The 25,323-nt window shown below is 44.8% G+C and overlaps 2 protein-coding genes across 3 annotated transcripts in view; both read left to right on the plus strand.

Moving 5' to 3' along the window:
- LOC112109672 (tetraspanin-36-like) overlaps nt 1–16,413 on the plus strand; it is a 54,760-nt gene extending 38,347 nt beyond the window's left edge. Inside the window, exons 3-7 of the mRNA XM_024204259.2 lie at nt 555–629; nt 2,217–2,312; nt 6,678–6,830; nt 13,257–13,340; nt 15,070–16,413. Coding sequence (XP_024060027.2) covers nt 555–629; nt 2,217–2,312; nt 6,678–6,830; nt 13,257–13,340; nt 15,070–15,156 — 495 coding nt within the window. The 3' untranslated portion in view covers nt 15,157–16,413. The remainder of the gene's footprint in view (nt 1–554; nt 630–2,216; nt 2,313–6,677; nt 6,831–13,256; nt 13,341–15,069) is intronic.
- Nucleotides 16,414–20,018: 3,605 nt separating this feature from the next.
- SKA1 (spindle and kinetochore associated complex subunit 1) overlaps nt 20,019–25,323 on the plus strand; it is a 39,203-nt gene continuing 33,898 nt past the window's right edge. The window contains exon 1 of one of the 2 annotated variants that reach the window (XM_026649317.1): nt 20,019–20,103. The gene's annotated coding sequence lies outside the window, so the exon portion shown is untranslated. The remainder of the gene's footprint in view (nt 20,104–25,323) is intronic. The other variant, XM_026649318.1, reaches the window with a different exon arrangement.

Consider the following 25,323-nt stretch of genomic DNA (forward strand, 5'->3'; position numbering starts at 1 on the left):
CACAACATTTCAGCAACTCTGCCTCTCTCTGCTCTTGTAGCTTTTCTCACAGTTCTCCCTCTGCATGGTTCTTATCAGGCACTTTCCATGGGAGGGGGGAGGACAGGGGATCCAGAGCATCTCTCTCCTAGATCTCCTTCTCCCAGCTCCATTGGGCTCCTTCCTTTTATTCCTCCCTGGGCTTGACACACCGTCCAGCAGGGTGGGGCTACTAGAGATGTGAGGCACTAGTTAACTTCTTACTGGCCACTGTGAAATTGATGCATCCTTTCACAGTAACCCATGGCTGATACATGTTCCTAGTGTAAATAGACTTTTTGTGGTGTACTTATTCTTTGAAATAAGTCTTTGAGATCCCATGGAGCCCTTATTATTAAACCGTTCAGGTGTTATATTCTGCTGCTGTTTCACTGAAATTTCTGGAGCTCTTTCTGTTTGGAGAGACAACACTGGATAATAACAACACACTTTGCCTGACTTGTTTAGCACTAAATTTGCATTTTGATCCAAACACTCTGGCCATCCTTCTTACCATACCTCTCTTCTGATTTCAGTTCCTGGTCATTATCCTGATTATCTTTATTGCAGAAGTGACAGCTTTTGTTATGGGATTCATTTACAGAGAAAAGGTAAGCCAAAAATTAGTACATCTATTCTAATACTGAAGAAAAAGAAGGGCTCTCTGGGACAATCAGGGTCCAGACACTTCAGGGTGAGAAATGGGGTTCTGGACCCCAAAGAAAAAGCAGTTGAATCAACTGATTGTATACAACTTTATTGTACTATAAAAGTGTATTGAGTAAGGTATCATATAAAAGCTGGTGACACACTGGTCATGAATATCATTATGTGATATATGTATGCATGATGTGTAAAGAATTATGTGTGTGTGCTTGAAATATGTTCTTAAAATGTGTTTGGGAGGCATACATTGAGCCTGTCCTAGACAAAGGAATGTGGATTCCCCTGCCTGACTAGCTTAATTACAGGCAGAGGACAATGAAAGTACATTTACATATAAGGTAAACAAAGCAAAAAAACTAACAAGCAATGGCGGAAGGAGCTTAGTGAACTCACCGGTTGTCAGGGTCTGCATCTCAGGAAGCCCTCCCAGCTCTTGAGGCAGAGACAATGGACTTCGGGTAATATAATGGGAGCAAAAAGAGATTTTATTTATCCGTCACTTAAGGGACATGGGATACAGCACCCTCTGATCCTGTGGAAGTTGGATCCCCTAGCCTGGAGGGCTAGAGATGCTGGTAACTTGATGTAAGTAAGAAAACTGCTAGCCAAAGATTGTAACTTGCTAAAATTAAGTTTTAGACACTAGAAAGTGTGTTTTGTTTTGTTTTGTTTGTAACCATACCTGTCTCTTTTTATCTTGCTAATAAACTGATTCTTAGTTTTACTGTAACCCATCTCAGTGCTGTTGTAGTGAAGTAAGTGTGAGTCCTCAACTAAACTGACAGGATGGTGTGTACCCTGTCTCTTTGGAGGCAGCAAACTTAATTTCTGTGAGTGTCACAGTGACAGGGACTAGACACTGCAGAAGAGATGTCTGTGGGGGAACTCAGGAACTGGGATTCCCTCATTGTTACCTGCAAAGCAAGGTTTAGACTGGAAGAGTCTTGAGGAATTTGCTGCTGAGGTAAACAGACTGGTGTGGCAGGGAGCTGACACATAAATTCCAATAAAGCTCACTCTTGCTGAGGCAGAGAGGTAACACAGTGGCTTACAGCTCTAAGTGTCCTGAGCAGAACGTCACAATCTCCTTTTGTGAATTCCTTTTCTCCCACCCATCTTCTCACATCTGATCCTTTATTCTCAATTCTTCGGGATACAAGGGTGGAGTGTGAGTGCAGAATAGGGTTGTACCCACACATGTGCTGTGTAGAACAAAACCCTAAATAATGTGTGGATTTTTCTGGAAGAAGATGGAGACAGGTAGTACTTAGCTTAGTAGGTATCAGACCAACCTTCTAATCAGGTTGCTGTCATGAATGTTCACAGAAGAGGGTTCTTAAAGTCAATAGGAGAATTACTTATGTCTAACAATGCCAGCAGGGTTAAGTGGCAACAGTATTCTACCAAAAGCATTATTTCACTTTTCATTGCACTCAATTTTGCTGGGTCTAGGTATCTTCTAAAGTTTCCATTTTAGAAGCTTCTGAGCTGCTATCCTTATACAGAATATGCACTGTGTATTCTCATTTCAGGTAAAAACAGATGTGCAAGGCACAATGCATACAGTCTTCCAGAAATATGACGGGAAAAGTCCGGAGTCTGGTGTTGTGGATTACTTGCAAGAACAGGTAGGAAAACTTCTGATCTGCTGCTGAGAATTATTTAAAAATATCCAGTAGACATTAAACCATGAATGCAGCCTTTAGGGGGAAAATCAGTCTGCTACTTTCTAAAACCGGTTCTGCAAAATGCTCAGCACTGTCAGTTCTTATTCACTTCAGTGGCAATTGAGAGTACTCAGCTCCTTGCAGGTTTGGACCACAGGGCCCTGATCCAAAGTCCATTTAAGTTAATGGACTTAAGAAAGGCTCCTATTGACTTAAATGGGCTATAGATCAGGCCCTAAATGAGTGTGCTTAAATGGTCATCCACAGGAATTTATTTTGCCTTAGGTCCTATGCTGCTACGTATCACCATAGTATCTGAACTTTCATAATGAATAAATATTAAGAATTTTTATTGTACTGTGGAAATTTAGTCTGTTTTATCTACTGGGAGGAGAGGAGAGGAGTATGTGGATCGGACAGAGACTTCTCTTAGAGGAAAGTCTATTGATAGAGATTCTCTAGGTTTTAGTCAGGAGGAGAGATGGAAGAGGATAAAGTATGGGCCAGATCAGACGAGAAACATTCACATAAAAAAGAATCTGACACATCAGAAAAGGGCAGACAAATAAACAGTGACAAGTTTTTAAAGTGCTTGTACAAAAATGCTAGAAGTCTAAATAATAAGATGGGTGAACTAGAGTGCCTCGTGTTAAAGGAGAATATTGATATAATAGGCATCACAGAAACCTGGTGGAGTGAGGACAATGAATGGGACACAATCATTGGGGTACAAAATATACTGAAGGACAGAACAGGTCGTGCGGGGGTAGGGGGGGAGGAAGAGGTGGCACTATATGTGAAAGAAAAAGTAGAATCAAATGAAGTAAAAATCTTCAATGAATCCACATGTTCTATAGAATCTCTATGAATAGTAATTCCATGCTCTAATAAGAATATAACAGTAGGGATCTATTATCGACCACCTGACCAGGACGGTGATAGTGACGATGAAATGCTAAGGAAGATTAGAGAGGCTATCAAAATAAAGAACTCAGTAATAGTTGGGGATTTCAATTATCCCCATATTGACTGGGTACATGTCACCTCAGGACGAAATGCAGAGACAAAATTTCTCGATACTTTAAATGATTGCTTCTTGGAGCAGCTGGTACAGGAACCCACAAGGGGAGAGACAACTCTTGATTTAGTCCTGAGTGGAGCGCAGGATCTGGTACAAGAGGTAACTGTAACAGGACCGCTTGGAAATAGTGACCATAATATAATAACATTTAACATTCCTGTGGTGGGAAGAACACCTCAGCAGCCCAACACTGTGGCATTTAATTTCAGAAAGGGGAACTATGCAAAAATGAGAAGATTAGTTAAACAGAAATTAAAAGGTACAGTGACTAGAGTGAAATCCCTGCAAGCTGCAGGACACTTTTCAAAGACAACATAATAGAGGCCCAACTTAAATGTATACCCCAAATTAAAAAACACAGTAAAAGGACTAAAAAAGAGCCACCATGACTTAACTACCATGTAAAAGAAGCAGTGAGTGAAAAAAAAGGCACCTTTTAAAAAGTGGAAGTCAAATCCTAGTGAAGTAAATAGAAAGGAGCATAAACACTGCCAAATTAAGTGTAAAAATGTAATAAGAAAAGCCAAAAAGGAGTTTGAAGAACAGCTAGCCAAAAACTCAAAAGGTAATAACAAAATGTTTTTTAAGTACACCAGAAGCAGGAAGCCTGCTAAACAACCAGTGGGGCCCCTGGACAATCGAGACACAAAAGGAGCACTTAAAGACGATAAAGTCATTGTGGAGAAACTAAATGAATTCTTTGCTTCAGTCTTCACGGCCGAGGCTGTTAGGGAGATTCCCAAATCTGAGCCGTCCTTTGTAGGTGACAAAACTGAGGAACTGTCATAGATTGAAGTATCACTAGAGGAGGTTTTGGAATTAATTGATAAACTTAACAGTAACAAGTCGCCGGGACCAGATGGCATTCACTCAAGAGTTCTGAAAGAACTCAAATGTGAAATTGCGGAACTATTAACTATGGTTTGTAACCTGTCCTTTAAATCAGCTTCTGTACCCAATGACTGGAAGATAGCTAATGTAACGCCAATATTTAAAAAGGGCTCTAGAGGGGATCCTGGCAATTACAGACTGGTAAGTCTAACGTCAGTACCAGGCAAATTAGTTGAAACAATAGTAAAGAATAAAATTGTCACACACATAGAAGAATGTAAATTGTTGGGCAAAAGTCAACATGGTTTCTGTAAAGGGAAATCATGTCTTACTAATCTATTAGAGTTCTTTGAAGGGGTCAACAAACATGTGGACAAGGGGGATCCAGTGGACATAGTGTACTTATCAGAGGGGTAGCCGTGTTAGTCTGAATCTGTAAAAAGCAACAGAGGGTCCTGTGGCACCTTTAAGACTAACAGAAGTATTGGGATCATAAGCTTTATAGTGTACTTAGATTTCCAGAAAGCCTTTGACAAGGTCCCTCACCAAAGGCTCTTACATAAATTAAGTTGTCATGGGATAAGAGGGAAGATCCTTTCATGGCTTGAGAACTGGTTAAAAGACAGGGAACAAAGGGTAGGAATAAATGGTAAATTTTCAGAATGGAGAGGGGTAACTAGTGGTGTTCCCCAAGGGTCAGTCCTAGGACCAATCCTCTTCAACTTATTCATAAATGATCTGGAGAAAGGGGTAAACAGTGAGGTGGCAAAGTTTGCAGACGATACTAAACTGCTCAAGATAGTTAAGACCAAAGCAGACTGCGAAGAACTTCAAAAAGATCTCACAAAACTAAGTGATTGGGCAATGAAATGGCAAATGAAATTTAATGTGGATAAATGTAAAGTAATACACATTGGAAAAAATAACCCCAACTACACATACAATATGATGGGGGCTAATTTAGCTACAACTAATCAGGAAAGAGATCTTGGAGTCATCGTGGATAGTTCTCTGAAGATGTCCACGCAGTGTGCAACGGCAGTCAAAAAAGCAAACAGGATGTTAGGAATCATTCAAAAAGGAATAGAGAATAAGATGGAGAATATCTTATTGCCCTTATATAAATCCATGGTACGCCCACATGTTGAATACTGCGTACAGATGTGGTCTCCTCATCTCAAAAAAGATATACTGGCACTAGAAAAGGTTCAGAGAAGGGCAACTAAAATTATTAGGGGTTTAGAATGGGTCCCATATGAGGAGAGATTAAAGAGACTAGGACTTTTCAGCTTGGAAAAGAGGAGACTAAGGGGGGATATGATAGAGATATATAAAATCATGAGTGGTGTGGAGAAAGTGAATAAGGAAAAGTTATTTACTTGTTCCCATAATATAAGAACTAGGGACCACCAAATGAAATAAATGGGCAGCAGGTTTAAAACAAATAAAAGGAAGTTCTTCTTCACACAGCGCACATTCAACCTGTGGAACTCCTTGACTGAGGAGGTTGTGAAGACTAGGACTATAACAGGGTTTAAAAGAGAACTAGATAAATTCATGGAGGTTAATTCCATTAATGGCTATTAGCCAGGATGAGTAAGGAATGGTGTCCCTAGCCTGTTTGTCAGAGGGTGGAGATGGATGGCAGGAGAGAGATCACTTGATCATTACCTGTTAGGTTCACTCCCTCTGGGGCACCTGGCATTAGCCACTGTCGGTAGACAGGATACTGGGCTGGATGGACCTTTGGTCTGACCCAGTATGGCCATTCTTATGTTCTTATGTAGTTTCTTGACATACTGAAATTTTTTGTATAAATCCGTCCTCCATTGTGATTGTAGCCACACAAATAATATTACTAACATATCCGAAGAAGTGGGTTGTAGCCCACGAAAGCTTATGCTCTAATAAATTTGTTAGTCTCTAAGGTGCCACAAGTACTCCTGTTCTTTTTGCGGATACAGACTGACACGGCTGCTACTCTGAAACTTGTCATTACTAACAAAAGAAAAGGATGTATTTCTGATCTTGTTTTTGTTCTATCTGTAGTTCACGTGCTGATGAAGCAACTTCCCTTTTCCTCCTTCCATTATTTTTAGACTGCGTACAGTATCTGAAGAAGAAAAGTGCTGTATTTGCCAAATCCTGTGCAGGGCTGAGAGCTCTGAATTCTGATTTCAATGGGACTGGAGGGCATTTGCCTTTAAAAAACAAAAACAAACAAACCCCACTACTGTAGTGGTCTAATTCACTACACCTTACAACAGTGTGACTGCGGTGTTTTGATGGATTACTTTAGAATACTGTAACTTTTTTATTATTCAGCATCTTGCAGAGACTTACCTGCATGACATTCCTAAGAATGGTACAACTTAACTCTGTTTGCATTAATTTAGTTACTTGTTGTTTCACAGCTTCGATGTTGTGGAGTAACTAACTACACCGACTGGACAACCACCCAGTGGTTTAATACCACTGGCAATAACAGTGTTCCTCTGAGCTGCTGCAAACAAGACATTAAGAACTGCACAGGACATCTGAATGAGCCACAGGATCTCAATACAAAGGTGAGGATAAATTACCCTGAAACAGGAAAGTGCCACCATGGGCTGTGATATCATTAGATTCCTCTGAGCCAGCCAGAGGCTGAAGCTGGCAGAACAGCTGCAAAAAGCAGTCCAGGCAGGGACTCACAGACACTGAGGATCTCATCAGACTATTTTCTATAGTTTTTACTCTAAACATTCTTTTTCCTGTGCTGATTGGCTCTTTGCTCCAACCTGTTCTGCCCCCTCCCTTCCTTTGTCTTTCCATCTAGCTAATCCCTTCCTTAGGCCTGCTCTGCACTACAAAGTTAGGTTGCATTGCCTTGCATTGACCTAGCTGGGCATGTCTCTACACTTAAATTTGCCTCCCTCTGATGTAAGCGCCTTGTAACAGCAAATCACTAACACGCCTCCCTGAGCAGTGTTGAGCCATGGACGATGTACTGCGGTTGAAGCAGCACCTATGTTGACCCTAACAGTCTCCAATGGCTGTCCACAATGTCTAGCACTGACCACTCTGGGCAAAGTTGTGAACTCCACTGCCTAGGGGTCACAGAGACCAGAAGGCCCTTCCTCCTTTAAAGCCCTGCAAATTTTGAAATGCCTTTTTCCTGATTGTCCAGCTTGGTAAGCACATCTAGCAGCTCTCCATTGTTGTGTGTAACTGTGCTGCTGACCATGGTAGCTACATGCTCCTGACTTGGAGTAGACCGGAGATATTGGATCTCCTGGGCCTGCGGGGAGAAGAGGCTGTGCAACACAGCTATGGACCAGCCATAGAAACATGGACATCCATGAGCAGATTGCACAGGGGATGCAGGAAAAGGAGTACGACAGGGGCTAGCAGCAGTGCTGTGTGAAAGCGAAGGAACTGCATCAGGCATATCAGAAGGCCATGGAGGCATACAGTCGATTTGGGGCTGAACCACAGACCTGCTGCTTTTACAAAGAGCTGCATGCCATACTTGGTGGAGACACCCCCTCCCCCGCAGACCACTGTGGATACCTCCGAGAAGCCCAACCACTGACCCCGGCCATGAACAGCGAGGATGAGGAGGATGGGGGATATGTGAGTGAGGGTGTCCAGCTATGCCGTGAGCCAGGACCTGTTTGAGGCTCCACTGCAGTCCACTCAGTCCGGCAGTTGAGCATGGGCGAGCCCAGTGCGGGGAATGGAACCTCGGGTAAGTGTGTAATTGTATTTTCCATTATAATGATGTAATGATGGTGCCCCCAACTTAACAGGACACAGCTATTGACTTTAATTAATTTACTCGTACTAGAAGAGGTAGCAGCACAATGTGACATACCCAGGGTACAATCTAGACTAGTGAGTAGCTGTGTCACCCCGGACCTCTAACGTGGGGTGCCTTTGCTGTTATTGCCTCCACTGCTGGACTGCTCACAAACAGCCTCTAGTATGTAAATCACTCCCAGCTATGTCTGTGTGCACTTGCAACCTGCTGGCCACACTCAGGCTTTTATCTGCTTGAGTTATACTGCAGGGTGACCCCAGCACACTCCCAGTCCAGACTTTCCCCCAGAAATGAATGTCTTGTACTGCCCAGTCCTCTCCTGGACAATACAAGCTCATATAAAGTCCGGGCATTTTATATGCACAAATCCTGTTATCCCAAATGGAGTTTCCCAAACACTTCAGTTTAAACACACTGCATTACATAAAACAATAAAACAAGTTTATTAACCACAAAGAGAGAGATTTTACGTGAATACAAGTAATGAGATAAAAAAGCTAGAAATGGTTACAAAGAGAAATAAAGATAAAATGCAACTCATGCCTAACTTAACAAACTATGTTAAATTCAAAGCAAAGTTTCTCTCACCACATGCTCTCAACAGTCTTACCTTGTACAAAGATTATTACAATAGTGTGTTGGGGGTACACACTGTCACAACACAGAGGTAGCATTGTTATCTGCTTTTCATTCCCCTCTAGAGTTAGGCAGGCAGGGCTTGTGGCGCAGTTTGTTTATGTACACAGGGATGTCCCTTGAATCTTCCAGAGAGATCTCAATGAAACTTACATGGAGATATTATGCAGTCTTCTCCTGAAGGATTCAAGGGCTGACAGCCTTATTTCTTCCTCTGCAGTAGGACACTTTCCCATATCTGTCAGCAGTACACAGGCTAGCAGCATACGGATCCGGGTGGCTTTGGGACAACAGCAGCAGCTGTGCTCTTGTCACCCTCAGGAGTGAGATATCAGTTAAAATCACCACTTCCTGTAGAAAATGGTGCCAGTATTCAGAGCCTTTGCCCTATATTCATTTTCATGCAACCAAGCAATTCCTTCCTCATTTCCCTTCCCTGCTGGGCCGTTCTCACCATGGCTTGAGCTCTGAGTGGTGTCATGCACAAGCACGCCAAAGCAGAAGTGTCAATAAGCCTGTATTGTTTAAAACTTGAAGGAAGCAAGTTTTTATTATTATTATTTATAAGGGAGTTTTGAATCTTAACTTTTGCTTTCCACTGTGACTATACTGACAATGGTTCCTCTGTGTGTTTTGTCTGTAGCTGCTGCCAATGCAGCCTTGAAGGGTTCCCCTTCCACACCTGTGCAACACCTGAGCAAGATAAGGAGGACAAAGAAGAGAACTCAGGATGACATATTCAATGAGATCCTGCAAGCCAGTGCTGCATCGGACTGTGAGCAGGGGGCCTAGAGGATGAATGTTGCAGACTGTATGGAGAAGGAAAGAGCCGACAGTAGAAAGGCCCAGGAGCACCATCAGGAAAAGGAGTGAGAAATGCATGAGGACATAACGGGACTTCTCCAGCAGCAAACACAGATACTTCAGACTCTTGTGAATCTACAGGGTCAACAATCATGGGCTCACCTCCCTTTGTAATCTGTGGAAAACTCCATTACACACCTCCATACACCTCCTCAGCACCTCAGCATTCCATGTGGCATCGGGCTGCATCCCTCTCCTACCACTCTGCCCCGGGGGACAGTCAGGACAACCACAGCTTCACATATGCTGACCTGTGAAAGCCACGGTTCCTGTATATGTAGCTAAAATGGACGTGAATGTTCTTTCCCCTTGTTAAAGTTCTGTTCCATTAATTTATTAAGTTTTTAATGTGTTTGTGTTTAAATCGCACAGATTTTTCTTTGACCTGGTTTTGTTTCTCAAAAAATTCTATTCTTTGGAAAGTAATTCATCTTTATTAATTCACAGCATACCACAAAATCATAGAAATGTAGGGCTGGAAGGGACCTCAAGAAGTCATCAAGTCCAGCCTATTGCTCTGTGGCAGGACCAACTATAACTAGACTGTCTCTGACAGGTGCTTGTGCAACTTGTTTTTAAATGCTGCAGAGTGCCCAGTGGTCTGAAAGCACCCACTTATGTGTTATTGTACAGGTTGACACAACTCATAGAACCAGTGACAAACACAGTGTAATATCATAAATGGACAGCAAGCACCGCAAAATTAATAGCTGCATTGACAGTGTTATATTCATAGATATACACCAAGCGTCACACAATTCCTGACTGGCCCCAAAACAGCAGGGCCAGATAGAGCACAGTACATCACAACGACCTATTGTGTCTTGCTTTTAAAGTGCTCTTTCAAAACCTCCCTAGGCCGTATAGCTCCATGTTAAGCTCTTCTAATAGCCCTTGTGTCTGGCTGTTCAAACCCAACAGACAGCTGCTCCACCTCCATCCCGGCAGCAACTTTCCCCCCTTTGTTTCACAGATATTATGCAGGACACAGCAGTCAGCTGTTACCATTGGGATGTTTTTTCACTGAGATCCAATCTTGCGAACAAACCAGCATCCCAGTGTCCCTTCAATCTACCAAAAGCACATTCAGCAATCTGCACCTGCTGAGCCAGTAGTTGAATCTTTCCTTGGTGCTGTCAAGGAGGCTGAAGTACATCTTCTTGAGCCAGGGAAGCAAGGGGTAGGCTGGGTCCCTTAGGATTATTATTGGCATTTCAACATTGCCAATGGTAATCTGCTGGTCAGGAAGGAAAGTTCCTGAACAGTCCTGAGCTCTTAAAGATGCAAGCGTCATACACCTTCCCTGACCAGCCAGCAGTGATGTTGGTGAAACATCCCTGGTGATCCAACAACGCTTGCATAACCATAGAAAAGTAGCCCTTTCTGTTGATGTACTCCATGGCAAGGTGGGCTGGTGCCAAAATAGGGATATGCATGTCGTCTATCGCTCCACCACAGTTTTGGGAACCCCATTGCTGCAAATCCATCTACTGTGTTCTGAACATTGCCTAGAGTCACAGTCCTGAGTAGCAGGAAATGATGAATGGTCCTGCACACTTGCACTACAATGGCTCCCCAGAGTGGATTTTCCAACTACAAAATTATTTCCCACTGACTGGTAGCAATCTGGTGTTGCAAGTTTCCACAGTGCGATCTCCACTCCACTTCTCTGCTTCTCCACTGTCAGTGTCTAGTGTCTTTGTGCTGGAGGGCTGAAGTGAGCTTGGCACACAGATGCAGGAATGTGGTCTTGTGCATCCGAAAGTTCTGCAGCCCCTGTTCATCACCTCAAGCCTGCATTATGATGTGATCCCACCAGTCAGTGCTCATTTCTCAGGCCCAGCAGCGGTGCTCCCCTGTCTGCAGCTGCTCAGCGAATGCCACCAACAACCTTGAATTGGTTTTTGCTACGTCTCACAGCAACCTGACCTTGACAAAACCGCTGATTCGGTTCTTCTTGTAGCTCTGCAAATACCGGAGGATCATGTGTCCTGTGCTTGCAACACTTATGACAATAGTCCAGAGCTGTGCAGAGAGTGAGGAAGGCCATGAGGGTTCATGGGATTTTTAAAAAAGGCCTGAAAATTATGGGATATAGATGACTTTTATGGGACGGAGACAGTTCCATGCTGGGAAGCTGACCCCTTGCTCCCACTCATGCCTGCACAACTCATTTCTGCCCCACTGTGCAATGCCAACACTTCCTAAAAGACTGGATAGTGGTGGGTTGCACACCGGGATACCTGTCAATGATGCATTGCACTATGCATCTGTACAAGCACTCCTGGTGACTTTGCGCAGCGCCAACACAAGGAACCAAGTATGCATGCACACAAGCAGTATACTAACTGCGGCGGCTGTATGCTGACGTAACTTGTGTCAACAAAAGCTTGTAGTGTAGACTTGGCTTTACATAACCCCACTGAAAGGATTTAAATATTAAAAGCACTAAAAATCACAGAAGGCGACATTTGTAGCCATCAGATTGTTCTCACATTTGCATCTCCAAGGTAACGTGCCAGAAGCTGGGACTGGATGACAGGGGATGGATCACTCAGAATTGCCCTGTTCTGTTCATTCCCTCTGAAGCATCCTTGCAGTGGCCACTATTGGAAGACAGGATACTGAGCTAGATGGATCATTGGTCTGACCCAGAATGGCTGTCCTTATGTTCACTCTGTATGTTATATCCCTTTCCCCTAATCTTTATCTGTCTTGACTGTTTAGATTGTAAGCTTTATGGGGCAGGGACTGTCTCTCATTATGTTTTTACTGTGTCTAGCACAATGGGGCCTCATTCTTGGTTGGCCCTTAGGCACCATGAGAATATGAGTAATAATATTTTCATAATCTATGCCTGGTCAGTACTGGATAGGAGACAACCTAGGAAAACCCAGCTGCTGTGGGAAGAGTGCTGGGGATTTGGTAGATGACCCTGCTACCTCGCTAATGAATCAACCCTTCAGCTCGGGAGAAGGATTATGCTACCAACCCTAGATTTTACATCAAATTCTGGAATAAATTATGACATTCATTCAGTATTCATAGGGTTTAATTTAGAAAAAAATGGCACCCATCTTCCCCACTTTGGAACCCCACAAACCCTCATTTTACCTTGTGGACACCACCACAAGCCTCCTGGCTCTGTATGTGGCAACTTCCTTTATACAGTAACTGAACGGAGCCATATAAGACTCATAGAAACTATAGCTGGCAGAGTTATTAGACTGTCGAGTGCATCTCCTGAGCAGTGCAAGAGCAGTAGCTTGTTTCAAGGTCAAGGCTGCTGCCGTTGACCACGTGGGTCATAGCAGAGCAGCACAAGGTCCTGCCCAGGGCCGGCTCCAGGCACCAGCGCAGCAAGCAGGTGCCTGGGGTGGCCAACGGAAAGGGGCGGCACGTCCGGGTCTTCGGCGGCAATTCAGCGGCAGGTCCCTCAGTCCCTCTCGGAGGGAAGGACCCGCCGCTGAATTGCTGCCGAAGAATGAAGCAGCGGCGGTAGAGCTGCCGCCGATCGCGACTTTTTTATTTTTTTGCCGCTTGGGGGGCAAAAATGCTGGAGCCGGCCCTGGTCCTGCCCCTGTGAGATTGTGTGCAAAACCTGCCCCATTGTATTGGATTTGTTGGTTTGTTCTCAGTTTAATAGGGTAATCAAATGGCAGCTAAATCTTCCTTTTCCACATCTCTACAGGGCTGTGCAGAGAAAGTGGAAAACGGGCTACAGGCTGTATTGAGCTATGCTATGCTCGTGATCCTAGGATTTGCCATCATAAAGGTATTTAATTGTAACGACGTACATTTCTTCCCCCACAGAAAACAGTGCCATTTTCCTACTCGCACAATCCCTTAAGTAACTTTGCTGCAATTTGCTGCTCTTTCCATGGCTTTGCATGACATCCATTTCCAGGGGAGCAAAAGCTGGGTGGAGAGGTGGGGCGAGATAAGACTGCTTCTAACAGCTATTTTCCCAGGGATTTCTGCTTGGAAATTGTTTGGGTCAGAGAGGAGGCTGCAAGAACACACTAACCAAATCCACTGCATTCCCGCTGCATGGTCTTTGAATGGAGGGGCTTTGACAGGCTGAGGGAGAGGAAGAGGGAGCATGCCAAGGAGCTGCTGTATCCCTACTTCTAACTTCGTGTCTCAGTTTTGCACCAGTTTTCTCTTTTCTGCCTGCATTCGGGGATGGGACGATCCTGCCCAAAACTAGAAAAAGACTTGATGGGACTGAGTGAAAGGCTGAACTGTCTTAGTCATTTGCTAAGAGATGCATTTTTTATTTTTTTTTACATTTTTAAAATGGATGCTATAGCCCAGATGTAGCTTTTTAAAATACAAGATTTTCCATAACTTAAGACCAAATGTCTCCATGGAATTTTTTTTTAAAAAAGCTAAGGTTTTGTTTTAAAAAAACAAACAAATAGTCCTTTGTGTGGGAACCCGAGAATGAAATTGACTGCAAATTAAATACAAGCAAGCATGAAACTGACTAGCTTGTTTTTATTATTCAAACTGAGAGAAATGGAAAAAAAGAATCAAATTGCATAGAGTAAAAATTAGATTTTTTAAAACCCTGGCATTAAACTTTCCATACTTAAGAAGATTTGGTCCCTGAGTTTTAATCTAATAATTTCTCCTTTATCATTGTCCCTTTTATCATTTTTCCAGAGATTCCTATCCTCTTCCCCATTGACTGGGGAGGACATGTCAAAGCTAATGGCAAAATGTTCTCTTAAATTATATACATGCTATAAAAGAGTTGTATCAAAGTAACTGTTGTTACTATTTAATGCCCGAGTCCTACACTTGGATTAATGTGGGAGCTAGGGTCCACTGATGCAGATCTGAATGTAGGAGGAGGGCCTGATTTGGTGATAAAGTCAAGTTTCCTTTTCCTAGTTCACTGTCAGGGCAAGAATTGGCATCTAGAGTATATTTTTTAGCATTTTTTCTAGTCTAGTGTTAAATTACTTCAGTGAAGGGGCTTCCACCACTTTCTTCTGATTACTCCACAGTCCAATAAATTTTATCTTCTCATCACTATTATTTCTTTGTAATTGACTGTAGTCAGTTCTTTCATCAATCACCACTTCTGCTCTCTTCTAATTGTTGTAGCATAATGTTTTTGTCTTTTATTGCATACCTGTATATGCTTAAACATATTACAGATCTACATTCTAAATCCAGCACAGCCTTATCCACAGCAGATGCTGCCTAGGAATTAATGTTTCTGAAATAAATTTATGGGAAAAACAGTGGGAGAAAACCCAGAGTCCATATCACTATTTAAAAGTAACCTTTAAAGACACCTTTAGAAAATCGATACATTTATTTTCTCAGTATTATGTTGTTTAGAGCGCTGTTACAATGCACTTTACAAATATGTAGAAGGCAACATCCCTGCCACAGAGAGGTTAAATTTAATTCAAGCATAGATAAAACATACGATAAATTCAACCTCCAAAAGAAATAGTAAAGCTAAAGATCCCTTTTTTCCTTTTCAGTTCTTTGGAATGCTGAGTGTCTGTGTGCTCACATGCAAGAGGGAAGACAATGGCTACCAACCCCTGTACTCAGGGGTATTTGCTTGATAAGATGATGGAAAGATCATTTTTCATCTGTTTCTTCGTGATAAAATGGATTTGTATAGATGCCCCAAATGGACAATGTATTACCCCTTTGTTAAATACTGTATTTTATTTACGTGAGCAGAAAGAACACTGTTAAGATTTGGAAAGGTTTTAAGTGTATCCTGTGAAATGACAGCTTCAGTGTGCAGTGTCCCTTGGTAACAACCTGATTTCATGTACCTTAACTTTCTTTAGGGCTGTTTCACATTCACATGTGTGACATTCCCTAAAACGACAGCAGATGGTGTGATAGACTCCAAAAAGAAACCCTACTTCTTGCAAGTTTTACATTTGTCAGACCTATTTGTAACCTGAAACTCATAGAAGAAATTGTTTTTAATCATTAAACTGATAATGCAGCCATGGTGCATTCTAGACTCTCTTCAATATTTCCAACAAGAAATCAGTCCCATGACAAATGTTCAAGCAGCAAAAGAAATCTGTAAACAGAAGGTTTGAATATTCCTGTTTATAAGCATTATTATTCAAGGGTACATTTCACTGTTGCTGACATGTTTTTTTCTCTCCAATTTGTAACTGCTGTAATTCAGTTTGCTTTAAAGATGAGCATGAATCATATCCTCAGACCAAGACACCCCTGAACTTTGGGCAAATTTAAAATCCAGATCTGAGGTTTGCAGCTGTCTCTTTGGTCTACCAATGGGATGAATCGACCCCTCAGATCTGAGTATCTCCAAACTCTGGGGAAGTCTGAATTAGAAGTTTATCACTTTGGCCAATCTCTGGTTCTTTTAATTTGAAATCAAGAATTTCTGAGGCAAGGCACTTAATTTTTCCCATTTTGATACCAAGTTCTAAAATGTTATCTGTACTGATGTTTTTATATTTGTCTCTCTTACAATTAATTTTGAAGTCAGTGGGACTATTTACATGAAGGCTGCAGGATTGGTCCCACTGGAAATATGAGGTTTGGGGATTTGTTAGAGTTCTCATTTAAAGTGGTGGCCTAATGGAAGTGGCTGCACAGAGGATTTCTTACTGTTAGATTACACGTTTTCTTCACGCTTCTCTGGGTGACTGAACAATTTCAAGAACCTATTACATTATGGCAAACAATTCTGTATAGTACTCTTTTTGAGTCATTAGGATTTTTTGTTGTTTTGTTTTTTTGAAGGTCTGCTGAATGTGATCACCTTTTGGGTCACATAGAGCAACAAAAATCCCTCTTAACAGCTTTAAATGTCAACCTTGAAATTATTCCGTTCCTTGTGTTTCTTTTCTTTTTAAACCAGGGTGAGGGATTAGTCTGGATGATACAGACTGTTAGAAAAGAAACAGAAAAAATCCTCTTGAGAGAGGCAAACATTTGCTATAGGAATAGAATAGAGTGTGTTTCTCTAAAGCTATCTCAAAAAGAAGTATGGGCTGAATGTGAGCTTTTAGTCTGTTATCTTTTTCTCAAGAGATGGAAAGAGGAACTGCTGACTTAAGTTTATTCCTCTGTAGATGTGTGTGTTAGGAATGGCTATTGTTTTGTTTTGTTTTTTTATTTAAGCATTTGGGTATTGTGTGCTTTGTCTTCTCTTAATGCCAAAACAAAAAACCCTTCTGGAATATATTTTAATCAATTAAGAAATGCCACTCATTACTACATTTCATTCCATCTTAAAAATTATTTATGAGAAAGATGTAAGCCAGGCCATTCTCAATGAGAGAAAACATTTCCTTTCCAAAAGTACCTGGGCTAGGGCAATGAAAGAGGCAGTCCTGTCTTATGCTCTGCTCAGTGAAAGAAGCCTACTAGTGCCTTGCAAAGCAGTGTTTGTGACTGGCTGGGATGCGTGTGGATGTGACAGGCTGTGTGTGTGTGTGTGTGTATATGACAGGCTAGGGGGAGAGGATAATAGGCTGTGATGGGGGGGGTAGTGTGAAGGTAAGAGTGGCGGGATACACGTATTGTGTGCAGGGGCTGCAGGTGTGCTTGGCTGGAGTGTGTGTGTGGGGGTGCAGCTGTGTCTGGTTGCGATAGATGTAATGTGTGGGTATGAATGGTGGTGTATCTGGCTGGCGGTACAGACGTGCCTGGCTGGGGGAGGAGGGAGTAGTGTGCACGGGTGTGTCTGGCTGAGAGGATTGGGGTTCCTGACAGCAGTGGGAAGGGAATGTTAGGTTCGACCCAGGGCTGGGGGCCTTGCTGGGAGGAGGGGAGTGCTAGCCATGGGGCATTGCCTAGGCTCGGCGCTCGGGTCCCTGGCCTTATTGGAAATCCTGGGAGGTGGGTGGGTGCAAGCCCACCCACCTCTAAAGGCCTCTCCCCCAGCCTTGCGGGAGGGACCACTGGACCCGGGAACCAACTGAAAATGGGGGACAACTAATGAATAACAGGGTCAGGAGGAGTGAAGGTCACTCGGGTCCCTGGCAGCGGGTGGGAGGATGCTAGCCTGGCTCAGGCCCAGAGGGTGGTCCTGGACTCGAGTCTGGACAGAACATGGGTGCAACCAGATGGGTCAAGAGGAAAATCAAGGCTGGTCCGGCGCACACTGACAAAGGGCGGAGGAGCTCCGCAATGCTCTCTCTAGGGGCGGGGTGATGAGTGGTGAGTGCAGCCTGAATGACTGTGCCAGAAGCCAACGGGAGCTCCACGGGCTGCGCTGTGACCAAGTTGCAAAGGGACTACAGCGGAGGGAACAGGATAGGGCCAGGCCTCAGGAGCCAATCCGAGGAATAAACTAGCTGAATGGGGCGGTGTCAGAGAGACATGGGCCAATCTGGAAAGGCTCCTTAAGGGGGAAGTGAGACCACTTGGGAGGGCAAGGGATAGATAAGAGGGCAGGGCCTTAGTGGCAGAAGGAGTTTGCGGGAACCCTTCACAGACAGCGAGAGGGATTTTATCCCCGCCAGGCCTGGGACCCTGAGCACAAGTAGTGCTCCCCCCCCCCCAGCTGTGATGGGGGCAACCCCAAAGAGGGGGTGGTTGGGAGGGCACTCCCCACAGATCATGGCTATGAGGAAGAGGGACTAGCCTACATACACTGAGGGTGTTTGTTGGCATGTGTCCCCCAACATAAGGGGAATTTTAGGTGGCACCAAGCTGCATTGCTAAGCTGAGGCATTTGAAAATCATGGATCAGGCTGCCTCCAGAGTCAGGGTTTGGCTTTAAAAACAAAATTGTTTAAAATAAATAAAAATGGGGTCCTTAATTGGCTGCTGGTTTTTGAACCTGCAAGCTTAATTCACCCTCTTTGGGCACCAGCAGTATGATGCCATCTTTTATTGCATGGCCCCGTGCTATTTTCCCCCCCACAGGTCACCCACCTCATTCCAAGCATAGAATGGCTTGTGCTTCCTGAATGAACCGTTAGTCACTATTTAATTATCATGCAATGTGTCCCCCAGGCCTTATTTATACTGCACAGTATTCAAACCCTACTCTGAAGACAGAATAATTCATTTCTTCGTGGGCTAATTTATGATGCTCATGGCTGTAGTATCTAAAGCCATGAGATCAGTGGGAGTTAGGTGCCTATAAACCTTTGAGGATCTGGGCCTGAGTGCTTCACAAACATCAGAAAATAAATTTATTAAAGTGAGGGAGTGCTATTATCCACCTTTTACAGATGGGGAGCTCAGGCACAATGGAATTAAGTTTTTAAAGTATCCATTTATTTTGGGTACCCTCTTTGAAACATGTAGAACCTGATTTTCTCAGAATACTCAGATTCTGTAGCATTTTTATGTGCTCAAAGAATACCCTTCAGTGATTTTAGTTGCTACTGTGAATGCTCAGCACTCCTGTAAATCAGGCTTCTGTCTCAGGTTGGGTGCCCAGAAAGTAAAGGACACAATTAGTGACTACTTCTGAAAAGTCTGGTTTAAACTAATTGACTGGCATCACATAGGAACACTGCAGGTCACAGCGAACTGCACATGATGCCTACTGCTCTGAGGTGTCTAAGAATTCAGCGGACGCCAGATACCACCCAGAGGTACTTTGCCTAGATGTGTGCTCAGACAAGGAACTGGAAAAAGGCCCCACCTTTGCAAAGAACCCTTCCATCCAGCTTCCTCCTCCTGAACTGATGTATGGCCAACAGGGCCAGTGCTGGGACTTTGGGAGGAGGTTGATTAGGAAGTCTGAGAGAAACCACTCATCTCCAAATGGATCCAGCCCTTGAAGCCCCTCTGCTCTCTTCACAAGCCCTTCCTCCTCTAAACCCAGCCTCAGGGCCCTTGCTCTTGCCCCAGGGTCCTTCTTCCACCCCCACCAATCCAGCTCTGGGGACCCTTCCTGTTGCTCCCCAAAACCCAGCTCCATGAACACCTCTTGTCCCTCCCCCAAACCCAGCACCAGGGTCCCTTCATGTTCCTTTCCCCCACCCCAACCCACCTCCAGGGATCCCTCCTGCCCCCAATCTGGAGATCCTTCCTCTTCCTGGCCCACCAAACCCAGCTCTAGGGACCCTTCCCGTTCCTACCCCTCGACCCCACAACCCAGATCCGGGGACCCTTCCTGTTCTTCCCCCGCCTCCTCGAATCCAGCTCAGGGGATTTCTGTCCCCTCAAGGGCTCCGCCTGCCCTTACCCCCCACTGGGTACCGACCCGCTTCCCCCTAACTCAAGTCCCCAGACCCACTGCCCCAGCTCCGCAGAGCCCTGCCCCTCCCGCTCCTGGAGCAGCAGCCTCAGGCAGGGCCAGGACTGCTACCGGTGCGTGGATAGCCTAGAGCCGCGCGAGGCGGCAACAGGCTTCACTGCGACTAGTAGTGCGCATGCTCAGATTGCCCGCGCATGCCCGTGAAGCCGCTCCCGAAAGGACCGTGGAGGGTCTCTTGACTTCTCGCGTTAGTTGCCGCTGCTGAGCGCGGGTGGTTTGAACGGCTACAGCGCGCGCACTCCCCCCTCTACCCCCGGCGACTCCTGGTTCATACGGGCCCCAGCCTCCCGCGGTGAGTCTGAGGGGAGGGGACGGGCGGGGGGTCTTGGAGATAGTGGGGCGGGGGCTGAGAGGGGCCTGGTGAGCAGGCAGGGGAAGTGGCTGGTCCCCAGCATGGCTTTGGGGGGTGCCTTGGGAGGGGCGAGAGGGGCCTGGGGAGCAGGCAGGGAACAAGGGTGGTCCCCGGTATGGCTGGGGGGGGGGGCGTCTTGGTGAGGGGGGGCGAGAGGGGCCTGGTGAGGAAGAGGGTGGTGCCTAGGAGCATGGCTCTGGGTGGAGGCGCCTATCTCTACTCTCCACCTACCTAGGGAAGGGACCCAATACAACGGATCCCTCCCCTCTGCCAGGCACCCACTCGCCCCCCCCCCCCTTCCTCCTTGCCCTGCTGTCCGACTCCTGCTGCACATTGTGGACCTTCCTGCAGACCCAGGGAAGGTCCTTCCCATGGGCTCTGTGCCAGCCTGTCTTGTAAGCCAGCTCTGGACAGGTTGAGGAGGAGGGGGCGGGCCTGGCTAGCAGCAGCTGCGATATAGGACCCAGTTCAGAAGGGTTATGTCACACACAAGTATCGACACTGGTGTACATCACATGCCAAGGGGTTGGAGAAGGTGTAATGTAAAGCGGGAGAAGGGGGTGTTCACAGTTTTACACTGCCCTCCCCCTGTCTCCCTTGTTGCTTTCCCTGCCATTCAAGCTGCACTTGTGGCCCCTCTGTTTTAATCCCTTCTGCTCACTCACTGAGCTGTAATTTGCACATCAGACAGATATAAGATGGTAATATGCTTGTCAGGAGCCATGTCTTATGTATGTGGAATACCATATACCCATATGATGTATATTATAGTTGGAGCTTGGCAGTATGTGTTGTAGCTGAAGTTACACATAAGAGCAGCCATACTGGGTCAGACCAATGGTCCATCTAGCCCAGTATCCTGTCTCCCAACAGTGGCCAATGCCAGGTGCTTCAGAGGGAATGAACAGAACAGGTAATCATCAAGTGATCCTTTCCCTGTCGCCCATTCTCAGCTTCTGGCAAACAGGCTTGGGACACCATCTCTGCCCATCTTGGCTAATAGCCATTGATGGACCTATTCTCCATGAATTTATCTAGTTCTTTTTGAACCCTGTCAAGTATCAGGGGGTAGCCGTGTTAGTCCGTATCCACACAAAAAACAGGGAGTCCGGTGGCACCTTAAGTCTCCATGCATCTGAAGAAGTGAGGTTTTTTACCCACGAAAGCTTATGCCCAAATAAATCTGTTAGTCTTTAAGGTGCCACCAGACTCCTTGGTTTTTTTGAACCCTGTTAGTGTCTTGGCCTTCACAACATCCTCTGGTAAGGAGTTCCACAGGTTGATGGTGTGTTGTGTGAAGAAATACTTCACCAGGACTGTTATTTTATTCCTCTATTTCCGTATGTCCATAGCTTTCTGGAAAACAGTCTCTTTTGAGGATGAAGTTATCCATAATGGGTATCAACCTGAGGGATTTATTTTTTTTTCGTTTGGAGCTGTGAAAGTTTGAGCAAAAGCCTTCCAGCAGTTTTTGAGTTAATCAGAGATGAACTGCTAGTGTGAAGCCCTGTTAGTAAAGTTTTGGGGTTTTTTGGGGGGGAGGCACTGACCGTTATAGTATCACTAATCCCCTAGCCTACTGGCCCCCAGCTGCTGAGTTTTGTCCAGCTCCAAAATATCCTTCTTCTTCCCCCCGCCCCCAAACACCCCTTATATCTCTTCCACAAGGTTCCACCACTGAGCCTGTGTATGCCCCCAACCTCTGGTCCTCTGTAGCTCCCCTCACCCCAAGTCCAATCAGCTGGGTGAGGAGTGGGAAGTGCTGAGCCCTGCTGCACTAAGCATCCTCAAACTGTTTCCTCCTCCTTCATGCTGCTTCCTTTCTTCCACGTGAGGGCTGAAAACTGGTGTGGGAACAGTGTCGTCCCCCCATCTCCCTCAGGCTGGAAGCTGTAGCAGTGATGACTTTCCCTTTCCCTTTAAAATTTTGCTCATGACATCTATGGTCCTGCAGTGCCATTTACTTCTGTGCTCGCTGATGGCATTTCAGGTTTGGGTTCTTAGACCTCATTCAGCAGTCAGATCCACAGGTGTGGGGAAGTCTCTTGTCATTAGTGGAGTTCTCTGTGGATCTAATTACAGGATTGGGCATAAATTAATATCTGAGGCCATGATCTCACAAACATGCACATATTTAACTTTACATATGTGAAGAAGCACCATTGAGGAGTCTGCCTGCATGTCTATTTGTAGGATCAGAGTCTGAGCTGATATTTATAATGGAGGTTTTCAATGTAGGAAATATTAGTAGAGGGATTTTAATGTAGAAACAGATTCTGTATTGAAATTTTTGTGTTCCTGCAGAGCTGCTAATTGATGCAAGAGGAAATTGTTAGGCCTCCAAGTTCTACTAGCAAAACCCAGGGGAGCTTGTAAACTATACAACCCCAATAGGTGAGGTTCAAAGAGCATCTAAAGTCCTCTAGTAAAGCTGGTAAAGCTTGCAAGCTCCTTTATGCTTAAAGCACCCATCAATTTATATTCCAGACGCAAATGTGACTCCCCCCTCCCCCACTGCTGTTAAAAGTAACATCTAAAGCCCTGGTCCTCCAAACACTATGCATCTGAATAGTCCCACTGAACCCGGTGAGGCTTCCTCACATGTATAAGTTCTTGCCAGATCAAAGCCTAAGGCCTGGCATATGCTGCAAAGTTAAGTCAATATAAATTGCCTTGTGTCAACCTATTTGTACATGTCTATATACTTAAATTTGTCTCTACCTAACATAAGTGACCTGTTACGGCGATGCAGTAAAACCACCTCCCCAAGCGGCATAGAGCTGAAGTCAACCTACTGAGGTTGATGTAGTACAAGTGTGTAGACACTGTATGACCTGTGTCGACCTGAACGGTCCTCCAGTGCCTGTCCTACAATGCCCCATTCCCTGCGACAGTGACCTCTCTGGTCACAATTGTGAACTCTACTGCCCAGTGGTCCCAGAGACGGAAAGGCACCCCACCACACATTTTTGAAATGCCTTTTCCTGATTGCCCAGCTTGGCAAGCACACCTAGCGGTGCTCCCTTGTTGTGTGCAACTATGCCAGCTCCATGTACTAGAGACACTCCTGGCTGGAGCAGGCAAGAAGTATTGGTTCTCATGGCCCTGTGGGGAGAAGAAGCTGTGCAATCAGAGCTATGGATCAGCAGTAGAAATGTGGATATCTACTAACAGATTGCACAGGAAATGCAGGAAAAGGGTATGACAGGTAGCAGCAGCATTGCAGCATGAAAGTGAAGGAACTATGCCAGGCATACCACAAAGGCAGTGAGTGCAAAATCGAGCTGGGGGCTGAGCCACAGACTTGCCACTTTTACAGTGACTTGCATGTCATACTTGGTGGAGACCCAACCAGCACACTGCTGACCACCATGGATAAGACAACAGACTCGCTGCTGTGAACAGCAAGGAGGAAGAGGATGAGGGGGCAAGACATGGCAGGGAGTTCGAGCCATGCCACAAGTCAGGATCTGTTTGACACTTTGCCACAGTCTACCCAGTTTCCCTAGCCAAGCACGGATAACCCCGATGGAGGGGAAGGGACCATGGGTAAGTGTATGCATGCATTTTTCCTTACAGTGTTTAAATTTAAAGATGGTGCCCATCCTATCCCAAATTTAACCAGACACAGGTATGGACTTGTCACAGTCTTACTCCTACAAGAGGAGGTAGTGGTACAACAAACAGAGGTAGAGTTGGCATCTGCTTTTCATTCCCCTGTTGGATTAAGTGGGGGACAGGGGTTCAGAGCAGTTTGTTTATGAACATAGAGATGTCTCTTGAATCCTCCTGGGCTATCTCGATGAAACTTTCATGGTGTTGCTCTGCAGTTCATACTCTAAGGTTTCTAGCGAAGGCTGTCTTATTTCTTCCTTTGTGGTAGGATGCTTTCCCATGCCACTCTGCAATGAGTTCACCTGGCACCATTGCAGTAAACAGGCTAGCAGCATATGGCTCTGGGTGGATTTGGGACTCCAGTAGCAGCTATGTTATGTGTACCTTTGTTACCCTCGGGAGTGACATATCAGCTAAAAATACCACAGCCTGTGGAAAATGGTACCAGTATTCAGTGTCATTGCCCTATACTAGTGCCCATGAAAAAGGGACCGAACTTTTATTGTTTCATGCAACTGAAATTCCTTGCCCCTGGCCAGCCATACTCACTATGGCTGGGGCTGGAGAGCACTGCTGTGCAGAGGTGCTCCAAAGCTGAAGTGTCAGTATGTCTTATTAAAAGTTTTTGTGGGAATTAGATAAGGGAGTTTTGAAACTTCCCTTCCATTGTGACTAAATCCAATGATACATCTGTCTGGTTTTTATCAGCAGCTGCTACTATTGCAGCCTTGAGGGGTGCTCCCTCCACACATGCAGAATGCCTGACCCCGATGAGGAGGAGAAAGAAGACGAGTAGGGAGGACATGTTAAGTGAGAGCCTGTAAGCAAGTGCTGCATGAGACCATGAACAAAGGGCCTAGAGTGCCAAAATATTGAATATTCAGTGTCGGCAGGAATGAATATACAGTAAAAGGTTTTGTAAGAAAACAGGAAGCAAGTCCAATAGGAATAATTAGGTGTAATTAGCAGTTCACTCCAGATACTCCTGGGGAGAGATTTAGTTGCATAGGAGTAACTACACCTCTACCTCGATATAACGCTGTCCTCGGGAGCCAAAAAATCTTACCGTGTTATAGGTGAAATCACGTTATATCGAACTTGCTTTGATCCACCGGCGTGCACAGCCCCGCCCCCCCGGAGTACTACTTTACTGTGTTATATCCGAATTCATGTTATATCGGGTCGCGTTATAACGGGGTAGAGGTGTATTGTATATTTGGATAGTGTCTGTATATCTGTAATAAATCAGTTGGTCTCTCTCCTAATTCTGTTCTGAATATATTTGCAGAGTTTTAATCCTTTCAGCAGTCTATGTACTTTTATTTATTTAGATCTATAGAATATATTTACTAAAAAATTGCCTAGCCATGACTCTAGGTGCCTTTGCCATAAATTAAAAGTGGAAATGAAAATATATCCCAGGATGTTCTCCAACTCCAGGAGAGAAAAAAAAAAAGCACCCAATTACAACACCAGTTTTTGAGATTTCCCAGTCTTAAGCACACCACTCCCTACCTAAAAGCCTGAAGGAGACAGTGAGCATAG

The sequence above is a fragment of the Terrapene carolina genome, unplaced genomic scaffold, assembly GCF_002925995.2.
Source record: "Terrapene carolina triunguis isolate 2854851 unplaced genomic scaffold, T_m_triunguis-2.0 Scaffold69, whole genome shotgun sequence".
Classification (NCBI taxonomy): Eukaryota; Metazoa; Chordata; order Testudines; family Emydidae; genus Terrapene; species Terrapene triunguis.